Here is a 17,110-nt window from a genome sequence, read left to right as displayed (position 1 = left end):
GAATCCCATCCAAGGACTGTAGGCCTTGGGGACAAAGAGCGCTATTTTATTTGCTTGTGAATCATGGAATCATTAAGTTTGGAAAAGACCTCCAAGATCATCAAGTCCAACTGTCAACCCAACACCACCATGCCAACTAAACCATGTCCTGAATTGCCAAGTCTACGCATTTTTTGAACGCCTCCAGGGATGGTGAGCCCACCACTTCCCTGGGCAGCCTGTTCCAATGCCTGGTCCTTAATTTGACAATTACCTTCTACCAATCTACTTCAATGAAAGCATTCATACATTAACCAACTACACCCATGCTTTGCTGAACTGGCACTCAAAGGAAACAAATATTCCATGTCACCTGGTTAACAAAAGGATAAGCGTGCCAGTTTCAGCTCTGGGAAATGCCATGTTTAAAGGAACTCTCACTTTCCTCTTACTTCCTATGCTTTATATATTGAGATACAACAGCTTTGGGGAGATTGTCATGATGACACGAGTTGTTGTTTTACAACTATTTGCTAGCAAAGTTGTACATATTCAGCCACTGCAAGTTTAGAATACAACATTACAAGAACAGTGGATCCCATACTAGGATCATTTTGAAATATACTAAGCTGGACATGATACTATCTAGAAAAATTATAGACGTTTCTGCTGAGTACTTTGTGAAAGCATGGGCATCTGAAGAAGTAAAAAAGTACCATCAAGCATTTGAATACAAAAATCACAGTTAGAACAGTACAAGTCACACACTTGACCAGAACCACCAGTCAGGTAAGGGCATAAAGCAATTTGATCAAGAGCTTTACAGACCATCAGAAATACAGGTAAGCACATATATGCACACAAGACACCACTATGATGCAACTTTCTGCAGTATAAAATTACTCCTCATTCAATCAGAAGTAACATCATTAGAACAATGTCAACTATGGAGCTTCACATGAAAGCAGATGCAGAATTGCTTCACATGAAAGGAGATCTTTTTACATTGATGTAACTAGATATGCACCTGTGTAAACTGCTTGCGCAGACAAGCTCTCAGCGTTGTTGAACTTGAGCTGCCAGAAAGCTGGGCCAAGATTTTTGTTTGAACAGGAAACAGCTGGATTGGTGTGTTGTGTAACTTTTCGGTCTTACAACTTGTCTCTTCTTACTGGATCAAACTGTTTCTACACTAACTCTTTGATACCTCTAGCCCTCAAAATGCCTTCCATTTATTATATGAGAAGAGAAGGCTTATGTTCAAACAAACTGCTATGGTCAAAACTCAGGTCAATACATAATTTCATTTTCCTTAGCAGCCTTATCTTCATTAATTCACTCATAAATGTCTTGCTTCCAGTACACTTATAGAATGGTGCTTCATTGAGACACTTGCTTCATGTTGTATCTAAACTTTTTTATATTCATGTTGGGCATTGTTTGCTGCAATTTGTTGTTAAAAATTTCTTTTTTTCCTTCTGTGTTCTGAAGACTATGTACACGACCCTCCCTAACAACCTCCCGAGCCCCACAATTTAGACATTTCAGCTTAGTTTTGCTTTTCTAGCCATTTTCATTTCAAAGGCGTATGTTTTCTTTGACTGTATTGCTTAAATACTATTCCAAAGCTGAGCCTAGGGTAAATCTTACTTTCTAAGCACAAATTTAAAGTGCTTAGCACAAGCAGCTTTACGGCTAGATGACATACAATAAGGATTTACTATATTGTGTCAAGTACTAGTGTATGCTGACTGGTCCTTTCTTCCTCAGGAAGGTGATTATGGACATTTAATGTTTCAGAGATTTAAAATACTTAAAATCTTTTACTTTCAGCTTTATTCAGAGATACAGTAGAAAGCAAACACAGCCCAGAAAATCTAACCCAACCAACGGAGTAGAATATAAAGTGTTTTTGCAGTTCCAAATGCAGATTTGCACTGCCCCTATTCACATATAGTTTCAGTGAAGCCAGCATTATAACATAACAGAATAACTTCAGTATATAGTGTAACTTAAAAGCAGCATTCTTTTCACTGATTGACTAGATTTATTGACTCATAGGAGAACGCAGACTACTTTAATCTTCTCTAATGTGCAACTTTATTGGTGGGAAGAAACTCAGCAGTGAGTATTACTAGCTATCAGGTCTGTATTTGGCTGTATATATTTCCAAAGCTGAATTTAAGATACAAGAGAGTTCAGAAAACCATAATATCATTATACAATTTAGTAATTTTAAGGGTGACAAAAAGTGTAACTAGTAAATTAAGTAGAAAGTATACCTGGAGAGCTCCCATTTCTTCCTCTCTTCTGAGGGTCTTCTCTAGTAGCTCTGTAAAACAAAAAATGGAACTTGTAAATTCAACTTCCTGTATCGTGGCCTGACAGAAAAAATATTATGTAAAACAGTCAGTGAGTTTTTTGTTTTACAGCTTTCACAACATTCCTCTTCAGCTGGTTAAACTAACTGATGAAATGGGTCAGTGATACAATTGTTTCCAAGCACAGGCTGTTGAGGTGACTACAAAACAGCTACAGGAAGAAAGTTTGACTGGAGGAAAAAAAAGCATTCAAATTCCCAGAAAAACTTGCCTATGCTTAAATCATTCTTTTAGTGTATTTATAGAATTGAATGAAAAAAAGTCAGAGATTCACTGTGAAAATTGATTAAAACAGAAGTAGGTCATCAAAGCTATGAAGGTCAAAGCTAAGTAGGTCGGTTACTCTAGATTACTTTTTTAACAACCAAGTAACATCCTCTGAGGAAATGAGTGCAAGCAATTTTTACTATTATCACAATAATTACCTTCTCTCACCAAAATGGAACAATTTTGATAATGGAAATAGCCAGTTCACTGTAACAAACATATTAGAAAAGGTGTTTTTTATAGTCTTTTTTATAATCTTTACACCATAAAATACCAATACCTTATATTCACTTGTGTGACAGTTATATACATTGGCATATACATACACATATGTAATATTTCATGTTAGAAATTAATTTCTGTTTGAGTTCTGTGGGATGTGTCATATGAGTTGCTTTTCTATTTTATTTCATTTACATATTTTTATGATTAAAATGATGGTTTTGGTGAAGTGCATCATATTTAGAATTCTGGAAAACCTTAAAAAGTTATAATCTCATGGAGAGCAGGAAAAACAAAGAACATGCTGCAGGCTTATTACTATTTTAACTATCAGAATTCCACTCATGAGTTTTGCATGAGAAGAGCACTGCTTTAACTAAGCCAGAGACCAACTCTGAATCAAGACATGCCCCCATCTGCTAGCAATTAGGAGAGTTATGAGATTATGAAATTGCCTTGACAACCTCATAGGACTGAATTCTGACTGTTAATTCCTTCAGCATTCAAGTACAGAACAGCTAACTGGAAATACCTGTGTATATACTGATAAATGCATAGTTCAGTTATGAAAGATTAGTTTAAATGATTCACAATAAAAACTACCTATAATATTCTACAGACAGAATTTGCCTTCTTTCCTTTATTTCTCTAATCTTTTCTTTCTCCTTTCTCTCATTATGAAGCCTCCATGTGAGCACCCTAACCTGTTACCTTTTTTGGTCATAGTTCATTATCCATTTCTGACTGCACACAGATTATTTGAGATTTATTTTCAGGCACCAGTCCTTTAAAAGTGATGAAGATAACATGCACAAAATTTTAGTTATTTCTTTCACAAGCAGAGACATTGACTTGCTGTTCTTTCTTCCTAACTTCTATGCAGTTTTTTTCAAATCCTTTCTTTAAATTAATAAAATTACTGTTTCTTCACTTTCTTTTGGCACATTCATGTTTTTCTGGATTATTCTTTGGTATGCTTTCCACTACAGTGACTCAACTGCCATATAAATTACTGTAGCTAAATGTGGTGCAATCAACATTAGTTAGTGTGAGAATTTGGGTTTGGAAAGTGGCTGCCCTGTATGTTTTCCTTGGGTGTATTCCCAAGTATTGTAACTGAATTGGTAAAAAGTAGTATTGTAATACTAGCTTAAAAAAAAAACAACAACAAAAGAAACCCAAAAAAATGAGGAGAGAGGAATAAGTCTATGAGAAAAGGATAGGAAATGAAAGATTCTTCCCCGTGTTCCTTCTGACCAAAAAAAGATTCTTATACTTCACTTTATTTTCATTCTAAAGCAATATTTGAGTTTCTGTTGTACAGACATGATTGTTCTAAGTGAAAAGGACGTTATTACAAGGTTCTTTTCAAAGGCCTTTTATAAATGTAAGGTAAGTTGAGCTAATTTCTGCTAACAGTCTCTAGATATTAAAGTTCTGCATCTGAAATTAGGGATATTCTAGAATCCATTTACTTTATTGTACTACTGCCTAAAGTAGCTGTCCTGCAGGATGCTTCATAAAACTCTGCCCCAGAAGGACAGGTGGGCATTGAAGTGGTGTTATTTAACTGACAATATATACATACTTTACAGAGTCACCCTTTATGACCATATGCCTAAGAACCAAGTTCTGCATTTAAACTGATGATTCCATTTAATACTCCATCTAAATTAATAGCATGTTTTCTCCAAAGCTAAAGCAAAAAAAAAAGAGCAATACATATTAAACAGCTTTACAAAAAGTCCCATAAAAATACAGCATATTGTATCATTCTTTTAAACACTGCTATTTATAATGACAGAATATATTTGCTTACTTGATCTGAAAAGTTCTATTGATTTATCATTTGTAAAACATTTCCCATATTTAAGTTCTTGTGCAAACATGTTTTACGTATTAAGTGCCAGAAAATAATGTTACAATAAATTTAAGATAGAAAACGCACTGTGTCTGTAATATAGCAAAAACAGTCACTAGCCCTAGTGGAGGCCCCTTTCATCCATCCTGCGAACATCCTCTGAGTTTCTCTAATTATAACTTCTTTCCTAAAGGAAATTGCACAGTACCATGAGTTTCTACATTTGTGAACAATCCTGCTATGATCATCTTTCAAGGCCTAATGTAACCACAGGGTTCTTGGTTTTTTCCAAAGCAATGTACCATTATTCTCATGGGGTGCAGAACACATCAATTTATAGATTGTCTAGAAGAATCAGCACTAATGAAAAAGCATTACAAAGGCACCTTCAGGCATTGACGGTTCTTCCCAAAAGATGAATAATACATGGAAAAAGACAACAAGAGAAATGACTTTTAGAAATATATTCATCAACATATTTCCTTTTTTTATTTTTAGCTCAATATGAAGCTCACAATCCTATAATGAGCTGTAAGCTAAAACTACTCAAAAAATCAGATAGGTTTCAGTTATTTGATACCACTCAAAATCAACAGCAAGTTCAGGATATTGTCTGCAAAATTAGGGATCATACTTTTGTGTAGTTTCACAAAAAAATAATTTATTTACAGTGGTTAAACTCTAAATTGTCTAAGATTTATATCTCATTTAGCTATGTGTCAGCTATGTGTCCAACTGAGTGTCCTTGAAGTTATACCACAGTGGCTTAGATTTATCTGATCAAACTTCCAGGAATTATACACATTATCATTTAAAACATTCCATAAGAATCATTACCTTTGCAGTTCACCTGACACTGAAACAACATACTATGTTGCAATATATTGCAAATATTAACCTGACGATGAAGATTTTGTATTCCATCATAACTCTCAGATAAGTGAAGAAAAAAAGGTATGCAATTATTCAGACAGACTTTTCACACACACACATTGTAATTTTCACTGCTGGTGAAAAGTATCAGAAAATAGATTTAGGAGCAGATATTTGTTGCTTGGAATGAGTAAAATACAACTGTACTATCTTATTTATTCTAACTGATCCATTAATATGCCAACAACTAACTCTAGAATGTTAAAAAGCAGTTCAACTCCTTTACCTCTATGCTGGGAGTAACAAAGCTGGGAAACAGGACATTGACTTTATATTACCTGGAGCAAGGAACTTCCCAAGCATTTGAACTAAAAATCACAGATTTATTTCAGAAAGAACACTGAACAGCCTTCATTCATTATTAAGTAGGAACTGGATTTTAAACAGTGCATGACCTCTCATTTTAAGAAACTGAAGATAGTGATAGACCACATTCTGCTTCACAGTCTCTGTGAATATTGAAGTGCCGGAGAAAAGTCAACAAATGGGATCAATAGCAGATTTGTATGTTCACCACTAAGAATTTAAATTTGGTACCTGCTAATTCACAACTTGTTCTAGCAAAGAGGAATGCACAAATACAGTACTGTACACAGCATCAGTTCTTATAGTCACAGATATCTAGTCATATAGTCAAAAACCCTAAAATGTGATTCAGTTTACTCAGAAGCTGACATTTGCACTTCAATTCAGTTCTGCATACATAGCTAGTATGCTGTAAACTACCCAAGATATCTGCAAGGTGCTGGCGGATCTGACTCAAGACTCTCACCCCTCTGAAGCAGCTGGAGATCCCACAGGAAACTATATAGCAAGTCATATAGCATGCAAAATACTGCTACTATGTGGCATTAAAACAAGAAATCCAGGTTATTACCAGAAAAGAATGGCAGCTCAGAGAAACGTGTCAACCTATTTTTTGCATCATCAAGCTAAGAACAGTTCTTCTCCAAAGCACAAGTCAAGGCTTTCAGATATACATTAGTAAAACTGGTTTTGATTTCCCAAAGTTTGCAACCCTAGAAATTTAGGGTTTATATTAAGCAAGCATATGGAAACTCTTCAGAAATCACTTGGACACCCTGATAATTTTATCTTTAAATTTGCTTTGATCAAAAATTGCAATATATTTATTTCAAGTCTTTCCTATCTATTCTCAGTTCAAATACACATCCCATGGCTTTTAATCATCGTTTGGATACATTTCCCATAAAGCTGCTGAACAGATACTGCAGCATTCCTGTAGATGCACAAAGCAGCCAAACAGTTTTCCATCAAGCCTGAATGAATTTTCAAGCAGCTGAATAAACCAGTTTCTTGCAGCTAGACATTACTTATCTTGCACATGCCTACACCACAAAGTTTAATCACATGTTGTACCACTTACAAGTTTTTCTCTTCACACAATGAGTCTGACATGAAGGCCCTATTTTTGCGGGTGAATTAAACTGTTTCTAACTGAACAGTTTAAGCAAAATGTATCAGAACAGATACACTCACGGCTAGTAAAGACAGAACCACTGCAATTTCGCCCTGTACCTGTGTCAGTATGATTCTGGTGAATGGCTTCATAGTACTGTGACAAAGGTCCAGAAACACTCAATTCTAAAAGATGTTTCAATGAGGCTGGACCTTTCTACAGTCAGGCCAGACACCACAAATCACCATGGCACTTAAAACAACTGAGATGTAAACCAGCACTGGGACTTGCTTCAAACTACTCTAATTGAAACAGTACTTGCCATGCATGTAAGCTATTAAGGGAATTTCTACATAAACATGTTATTATCTTAAAAGAGCTCTAGAGAAATAGGTATTTCTTAGAATCTTAATTTTTGCTAGTGTAGAACAAGGGCTATAAATTATGAGCATTTCAGAATGTGTTTATGTAATCCCAAACAAGATTAAAAAAATAATAATCTCTGAAGTCAAAGGTGATACTGTTAGACTCAAATACAACATACAGTATCTCTAAGATACAGAATATTTCTATCCTGCTAGTTTCATCCCCACCATATTCATAGGTTTAGTAAATGAAGATAAAGCAGGGAGAAATCTCCAAAGTTGGGGTTTTTTTTGGAACTGTATTCAGATGGTTAATAGTTTTCATGGCCAGACTCAAAGGTCACCAAATTTTTTCTTTATTTGTAGCTTCTGATAAACATAACAAGTCTTAAGTGATTTTAAATACTGATTAGAGCTTTCTAGTCCATTAGCAAACTGTTATATTAACATTGAGCACATTCCACTGTTTTTAAAGATTATAATTCAGTTACCACCACTGCAATCAATGCAGTGGTCATCACCACCAAGACTGAAACAGCTGTTTATCTGTATCTAAATCAATAGTTTTCTCATCCAAAAAGATCTCCAAACTCAGAGGAATACCATTTAAAAGAAAGGATTCATTTTTGCCATATTCTTTGCCTTTATAAATTCTAGCAATTTATTAGCTACTGTAGTCTTTAGCAAGTAACATAGTCAATATTTCAAAAGAATATACTTAAAAAAAAAACTTCAAAGTTTTGTGTAAACTAAGTCATTCTTTTGATACCTTTTAGGTATATCGTTTTATTTTTGCTGTGGAACTTCAAAGCAGATTCTTAAACCTACAGTGGTGCGTTTGTTGGCATTAACCTGAAGCAGCACCCACAATCATAACATAGAATAGAAAAAAAGGCATCGGAAGCTAACAGAGAAGGAAACGTTTCACTGTTCAGATTCCCTAAGAGACTTATTGCTATGCAGGAAACAAAACATACTGTGTTTTCTTTCTAATCCCTGAGGCTTAGGCAGGTTTGATAATTTGTAGCACAACTTTCAAACCTTCACATCTCCAGTGCTGGCCTGGTCTGTATTTCCTTATTTGCAAAGAAGCTAATTACTTTTGGGAAAAGAAAGGGATAACATATAGAAGGGAAATGTAATCATTTGGGGGGTGTGAGGGACAGCAGAGAAGTGCAACTTAAGATTCTCAGATAATTTTCTATTCAAGTCATACTCATGCTCATGACTTTTACAGGACTTTTAGGAATTAGTGGTACATTACTGGGTCAGAACTAAAATCATGCAGCCTATCCCCCACTTCAGACAGTAAGCATGAGTGGATATTAAGACAGGAGGATAAAAAAAGGTAATGTTATTTACTCTAATGGCAGCTTCCAGCAACGAGCAGCTGAAAGAATTCCTAAGAAAAAGGACTGCATCTGAACCATCCACAATCTATCTGACCTTCATGAACTTGACTATTTCTTCATTGAATGTATTTGTTGTTTTGGATATCAGAACATTTTGCAACAAGTTTCTATAACTGAAGCACATACTGTGTAAAAAAACCCCCGCTTCCTTTTGTTTTAAACATGATGTCTGGGCTGCCAAAGACTTCTTTACATGTATAAACCTTGCTTCTAATTTACTTCCTTCAATAATTCTTCCTTATGTTTCATACTGTTATTTCTCTTTATTATTTCCTTTTCACTTTGATTCATGTTTGATGGAGATACTCAAAAGTGAACTATCACCCGCACTTCATTTAGAAAATCTCTTCCAACTTTTCATTTGTCCCAAGAAGTTGTCCTAAATTCTCCTTATCTGTTCTATGACCCCCCTGTACCTACCATTACAGTGTCTGCCTTACACTGAATTCAAAAGTACAAGGGTGGATACATGTATATTTCATATACATAGTTTAAGTATACAAGATACTATGCCAAGTTGCTATAAACCCTTATACAGTCCAAATATGCTTGTGCTGGAATAGTTTGTCTGAATGTGAGATTAAGTACATTCAGAAAACTATACTACAAGATTATCAAACTAAAAATCATAGGTTCCAATGTGCTGCTTATGCACTTTTAAAAGAGGCCTTTATCAAAAGAATGAGATGATTTTTTTTTCCCTAATGCTTACATAAGACTTTTTAGTTTTATTACTGGCTCTGCCACTTCTGCTACTAACTTCCTGGGAAATTTTCTGTGCTTCATTTAAAAATGGCTAAAGAAAATAGTTACTTATCTTCACAGAGCTGTTGTAAGGCCTAAAGTGCACTGAAATCCATGCAAAAGATATTCTTATGAATGCAAAAGCTGGTAACAAAACAAAATTTCATTATGTCTTAGCAATTGCCTAACTTATTAGCTGGGAGAGAGATGTTAAACTATGTATACCATATTTATTTTGGACCATATTGATTCTCAATTGAAAGCCACTGCAGGAGGAGTAAGAGGAAGGGTTGTGAATATATACGTAGTTAACATATCTTGAAGAACAGCTGTAAGTAATCAATCCATTGTTTTGCTTTGAATGACACTTCTGTACCAGCAGAAATGCTGTAGAGGATTCCAAACAGCTCCTAAGGGACCTTAGGGTATCTAGTTGAAAAATGACTAAAGAAAAACTTCCCAAAGGAAGCATCACTTCCTAGATGCTTCAGTAAGTTCCAGCAAGTTTCAGTAAGAGACACTTAGCGACACAGACATGTCAGAAGGCTAACCGTGAAGTGATAAAATAAAAACATCGTCTTATTCTGAATCAAAGATGGTTCCATTATGAAAATGTGATCAAGGCACAGAATAATGGTCTTCTAGCTCAGTGGGACTGCACTCCCAAAGGTGTGTATATTTATTTATTACCAATATATATGCATATTTATTACCTGTGTATTTATTATCAATAAATAAATATAACTATATTCAGGGTGTGTGCTCAAAAATTTTTTACCGATGGGGTATGCAATCAAAAAAGCTTGGAGACTAGTGCTCTATATTAAGAACCACAGAAAAATCTCACTTCTGTAGTGAGCAGACTATGGCTGACAGCCAGCATTCAGAATTTGAATTTCTGCAATACAGGCATTCAATTTTCTTAAATCTGAAATGTTTTCCTTGCCTCTGTTACTCCAACATTCTTTCTTCTTTTATGTCAAGCTATGTATTTCATAGCACATGAATAGAGAGGAAAAAAAAAGTTCAAGCAGAAGCAAGGTCTAATGAGAAGGATGTCTAAGAAGAGAAAGAGGGGGGGAAGAACAAGGAAGAGAAAGGGCTAGATGAATTTAGAGTAGAGAGACAGAACAAGCATGTGTGGCATATTATTCAAAGAGAGGCTCTCCTAGGAGTGGTGGATCATATCTAGAGACCTCACCATGGCTCGAGTCATTAGTGATGCATACCAACTAATCTTTATGAGGAGTGCCAAACACATCTTTGTATCTGGAAGAGGAAGTGTCCGTATGGCAATGCAAATCTTTATGGAGATTTGTCATCTAGAACTATGAATGTATTCTCTAAACAGCTGCCAGGTATTATAAATTCAGAAGTGGTGTCCCAGGTATTGTTTGTTCTCTGAAGTAGTGTTCAAATAAGCAAGCTGAATTCCAGCCAGAATAGAATCAAGGGTCTCTTCTAGAATCTAGTGAGATGGTATGTCAAAATCAACACAGCTGGGACAGCAGCATATAGCTATTAACTCACAGAAGCACTGACAAATTGGTGAGCCACAACTGCAGAGCTATAGAAAACCTTCTGTTTGCAAAATGTTATTTGCTCAACTCTTCCCTAGAGAGATGTAAAACCATATAAAGTCAGACCACCTGTATTTTAGGTTTTGGCAGCCTCATTAATCAACCAACTTGACTTGATCCTAAGCAGCCACTTTTCCTCAGCAGGAAGCGTTAAATCTCCTATGTGAGAGAGTGTCCTTGCACTATGAACTTTAATCTGCTTCACCTGCTGTAGGGTGGCACCACCACAGCTTTTCTTATTTGAAGCCTTCACTAAACCATAATTTTACTGACAGAGAAAACCACTATGGGCTAAAGTTCTCTTTGTGCCTCTATTTAATGATTTCTTTAAAAATTATTTTAATATAGATATTTCACAATAAACTAGTAATTTAAACAGAAAGAAGAACTTTCTTGCCTGAAAACAAGAACTACAGATGTCAAGAATGGTACAATGAAAAAAAACCTGAATAAAAACATGGAAAAACAATGCAGTAAAGCAAAAGTTTATCTGAAAGGCATGGCTTCTGCCATGAAAATTAAAATAGGACACACCAGGTACCAAAAATGCAGTTGCCAAAATTTAATTTTTTTCCAATTATTTTTAATGAATATCTTGGTAGGCTGTTTTAAAAAGTTTGGAGTTTCAGGATGCTGTCATTTCCTGATTACAAATGAAATATCGACTTACAAAAACTACATCCATAAATCTGCAGTAACCAGAAGGTTGCCGTGAAGATTAAAAAGAAGTCATACAGTCATTGATTGAATATATCCTCAAATCAATGATTTAAACAATACAAAAAAACCCCCTAATAATTGCGAGCCACTCCCATCTTGTAACATTCTTTATGTCCTGTGTAAAATTATATCTGTCAACAGTCATCATAGAATTGTTTACGTTGGAAAAGACCTTTAAGATCATCAAGTCCAACCATGAACCTAACACCGCTAAGTCCACCACTAAACCATGTCCCTAAGCACCACATCTACACATCCTTTAAATACCTCCAGGGATAGTGACTCAACCATTGCCCTGGGCAGCCTATCCCAATGCTTGACAACCCCTTCAGTAAAGAAATTTTTCCTATTATCCAATCTAAACCTCCCCTGCTGCAACTTGAGGCCATTTCCTCTCATCCTATCACTAGTTAATTGATAGAAGAGACTGACACCCACCTCGCTACAACCTCCTTTCAGGTAGTTGTAGAGAGCGATAATGTCTCCCCTCAGCCTCCTTTTCTCCAGACTAAACAACCCCAGTTCCCTCAGCCGCTCCTCAGAAGACTTGTGCTCTAGACCCTTCACCAGCTTCATTGCTCTTCTTTGGACATGCTCCAGCACCTGAATATCTTTCTTGTATTGAGGGGCCCAAAACTGAACACAGTATTCAAGGTACAGCCTCACCAGTGCAGAGTACAGGGGGACAATCATTTCCCAATCACAGCAATCTTAATAAAGATGGCAGTGATTAAACAAACCAGAAGGCTAATGTGTCAATATCACATTTTTTTTCCATTTAACATGCTCAAGTTAAGGATGAAAAACTGATAGAATATAGCAGGAAAAGTCAGCATTGTTACTGCTTATGGCCTCCTCATACATGAGCTAAGGAACATTGTCCTGTAACTGCACTTTCAACACTTCCAATCAACACAAAATCCAAACCTCAGACAATAACAACTGTGATATTCTTCTAGTCATTGTAGCTTCTGGGCTATGTCTTCTACTTGCAGGTAAAAAGACAGGAATTTTTTTAAGTGCAAGATTAACTTTCTTCATGGCAAACAAAATCCTTAGTACCATTAAATGTAGTAATTAAAATATTTGAATTTCAGTACCAGAGAAAGCAGCTTCAAACTTCATCTTGCTTATTATCAAAGATACATATCCCAAAGAGAACTTGTTAACACACATACACTTGGTATTTGAAAAGAAACACTTGGAGTATGTTGCAATGCTTTTCTTTTGGCTACTATTTACTGAAATATCTATTAAAATATAAAGACTCCAACTCTTCATTTATGCTATCCTTAGATTGGCATGGCTTGACTACAACCAGAGAAGTCTCTTTTCAGTTATAACTATGCAGAGTTTCTTATGAGGAAAAAATAAGATTAAAACCCCTACAAATAAAGATAATTGAGGAGATCACTGAGATCCACTGAATTTAGAAATTATTTTGACACTTAAGAAACTCAAAGATAAGACAAGTTACAATGAAAATTACATGAATGGGAAACTGCCTGCTTCATTGGCTTTCTGCAACCACCTAGTCAGTTGCAGTTAGCGACTGAAATACACAGCTAAGTCATTGGCTGGAATAATTGAACAAAAGACCAAAAGGAACACACTGTGCTAAGAGAGAGCCCTTGACACTGGTCTACCAGGTTTACTGTACAGGAGAGAAGAATAGTAACTTGCAACAGTAACCAGCAGTTACTGGTCATTTAGGGTTCTGTGGCTTTTTTCAACTTTTTTTGAAGATAACATTTTTCGGGTCAGCATACATTTGCTTCATGTAAGTCTGTTCTCACTCATGATTTCTCTCCCTGCAAAGGTTTAAAGAGGATCTTTTCATTGTTTCAAAAGTGTGCTAGCTGAATTGCTGTAAATCCAGTTAGTAAATAGTTGTTAGAACCCATATTGACATAATCTCTAAAACAGTCTGATAAGTAACTGCTTTTTCTTCTACAAGTTTGTGTGACTATGAATTTGATAGCATGTGAGAAGCAGAATCTCCTCTAGATGAAACATATCAATGAAGATAAACGACAGCACTTCAAAGAAAGGCTGTATCTTATACTTGGGTTTGGTACTATCTTGAAGAGCATCAATCACAGTGATTTCAAGCTTCTCATTGCGTAGGTGTAGCCACACTTTTTAAAATGGATGTAATCACAGTTTGTATAGAACTCTACCCCTGTGACAGGGTAAATACAATCTTCCATACACCATATAAAGGTCCAGACCAGGGGATGTGAATAAATGTATGTTACGTTTTTGCTGTTCCATTCAGTAACCTCTTGTTGACCTGTGAACCACTAAATTTTAAGTAGGCACAGATACCATTTCCTTGCTGAATTACAGCTACTAAGCATTTTGCGAAGATTATCAATGCTTCTAAGGACTTAAATGCCATTGTTTCAATAATGAATTGATTCTACTATGAGATGCAGCTGTAACTATGTATATAGATGTTTATTACTAACGCAGCAGTAACATTGCCAACTAGTGCTGGAATGAAGGCAAAAATGTTCCTATTATAAATAAATCTTGAGAACAGTTTTTTTTAGAAAATCTAACCCACAATGCTAGTGAATAAACACTTCAAATTTTACAAGAGACTGAGAAGCCAGCAAACTTTTACCCTAACCAAATAATAGTACATTTATACTACATTGAAGTTCTTTAATTAAAGGAGTAATCTTTAAATAAGCTAGTTTGGGTACTAATGACTGTGTAATTACTCCTACTTCATGTGCCATAGAAGCTAGTGGAACCCCAGCTGAAATGGTGCTACCACTGAGTGCTCCAGTTCCAACAGATGTGGTCAGATCACATCAGAGATTGCATTTGCTAAAAGGCATGGGGGTGTCCGCTCCCTGCCTCTGGTTGCACATTGCTCTTGCTTATTTTTTCCTGGCAAAAATGCTAGACCTGGACCTCCACAAGGGTCAATAGAGTTCATTAAAATGAGAACAGATTATATTGGCAAAACACACGGATAATCCTATGTGGCTAACAGTGACTAAAATATGGTTATAGAGGGCTCCAATGAGGAGCAGACATGAAAGATGGGAAGGAGCAAGTAGCGCAGATGGGAGTGAGAAATAGAAGCAAGAATTTAGCCTTTTGTCTGCAGTCACATTAAATGGCTCCATTGAATGGGAAACTGCATTCTGACCCACTAAGTCATGATTATTTTGGATTTGTGTGTGAGAGCTGTAATCACACCTCTGTCCACAGCACAGATCTACCCAAGCTAACTGACCAATGGCTTTTTCTCCCATAGTTTTGATTAGAATATTAAATAACCTGGAAATAAAAAAAAAAGAGAGAGAGAGAGAAAGAAAAAGATCAGCATTATATAAAACAAAATATAGCAAGGAATGTTCTCAAAGTGAGGTCTTCAGAACAGTTGACATTTTAAACAGAAAATACAGGTGAACATTCTGTTTTGTCACTGCATACAATATAGAATTGTTACAATTCTCTCCTGAATGGAGAAACATTTCCCTTTTGATGATGAATAAAATCTTCCAGGAGTACACAGAAAGAAATTGAAACTTAATTTGTTTTCATTCACCAAGTACAAGCTTGAGATAATTTGCAATTTCTTGTTTTAGAAAATTATGTTGATACATTTATGGGCATAGTGGCTACATAAAAATTATGGTATGGCATATATAAATGACAAAACAGGATATTGAATGCCACTTACTTCAGTGAGTTCTCTGTCTTAATATCCTAGGCTTTTCTTTTTTTGATGTTTATCATCCCAACCATATTTATGCATATCAGCAAATTTCCTTTTGGCTACATCTGAAAGGCAGCTGCGTTTCTTAATGCAAAAATCCACAGAACTGATCTTGGACCTAACAGCTAAGGAAGAGTCAAAGATTAAGGGTATCAAGTTTTTTGTAGCAGCTAGTACAACTCAGTTGAAGTAACTGGGCAAATCGAAGGAGGCCAGCAGCTGCAAAACAGAAAGCTTTTCTAGCCAAGGACACTTGTCACTCGAGATGAGTAATTCTTTAGAGCTTAGAAGTGTATTTCCTAATTGGGCTGTTTGAAGATCAGAGCTAAACAATCCATTTGCAACCTTTGCAGCAAAGGACAGAAGATAACATTGGAAGGTGAAAGATACTGGTCCTGAAATTAAGTTTCCCTACCAATCTCAGAAAAAAGGGATCATTTAGCACTCGGGCATTTTAATAAACAGTCAGAAGAGTAAAGCACACAAAAAAACTTATAGCTCTGTGGGATTCAGTCCTTGATAAATACTATAAGAAAGCTTTTAATTCTACTAGACGGCCCTATGTATCAGTAAGACCCAAACAGCTTCTAAGAAAACATTCACTTCAACCAAGCACACACACACGCAGAGGTCAGTGTGTCTTCCTGCAAAACAGAATGCCCAAATTTAGGGAAGTTCCTTCTTTGCAATTAGACAGGTATTAGAAACCACAATATAATGCAACTAGCAGTTATATAACACACCACCTCCCTACACATGCTTTAGAGGAAGATGCAAGAAACAGTGAGCTGGCAATTATGAAGAAAACCATGATAGTAACTCTTACTCCTAATTTTCTCAGCTGTAGCTAGGCTTTGAATTTCTTCCTTGTTAGGACAATCCTGTTGTACTGTCCCATGGTAACTGATGATATACAAACGAGACTTACCAACTCATCTAGTAAAGAGTTTAACTTTCAGTGACTGGCAACATTTCACTTAATATCTAAAACCGTATTTTGAAAATTTTAATATCAAAATGCAATAACTTATTATTCCTTCCACGTAGCTGTGTGCAAAAATCTACAGTATAACAATTCTAGTAAATTTTTCAGAGAAAATCATTTAATATACAGGTTTAAGAAAAAAAAATCTCCTGTACCTTAAAAGAGAAAAGACTATTAAGAGGAGAATGAAGTTAAACATTTAAGTTAGCCATTGCTTCTCATGCAGAAGGGATATAAACATAAATTGAATTTTTATTCCCATTTCAACAAACTGAATAGCAACACCAGAGCTTTGTTTTTTTCTTGTGCAGTGGAGTATATGCTATTTTCAACTGACACTTGACTTTTTATTTCTGATCAATCTAATTCTTAGAGCCTGATCATGACAAAACCAAATTCACACTGTTTTCACTGAGTAAAAAGGTAACAAGGTATTAGTCTCAGAACAGAGATTACATGGAGAAATGAATATCCAGTACGAGCAGTATAATAAACTTATTAT

General features: G+C 35.7%; 1 protein-coding gene across 29 annotated transcripts in view; it reads right to left on the bottom strand.

Moving 5' to 3' along the window:
* Positions 1–17,110, bottom strand: part of CEP128 (centrosomal protein 128) — a 143,361-nt gene that overhangs the window by 31,168 nt on the left and 95,083 nt on the right. For all 29 annotated transcript variants that reach the window (XR_007509162.1, XR_007509163.1, XR_007509164.1 and 26 more), the window contains one exon: positions 2,262–2,311. Coding sequence is in view for 20 of the 29 variants with exons in the window: in XM_049825586.1 (XP_049681543.1) it covers positions 2,262–2,311 (50 nt within the window). In the remaining 9 variants the exon portion in view is untranslated. The remainder of the gene's footprint in view (positions 1–2,261; positions 2,312–17,110) is intronic.

This window comes from Accipiter gentilis, chromosome 22 (assembly GCF_929443795.1).
Source record: "Accipiter gentilis chromosome 22, bAccGen1.1, whole genome shotgun sequence".
Taxonomy (NCBI): Eukaryota; Metazoa; Chordata; class Aves; order Accipitriformes; family Accipitridae; genus Astur; species Astur gentilis.
Note: the sequence above shows the minus strand (reverse complement) of the source record. Positions and strands in the feature narration are given on the sequence as shown.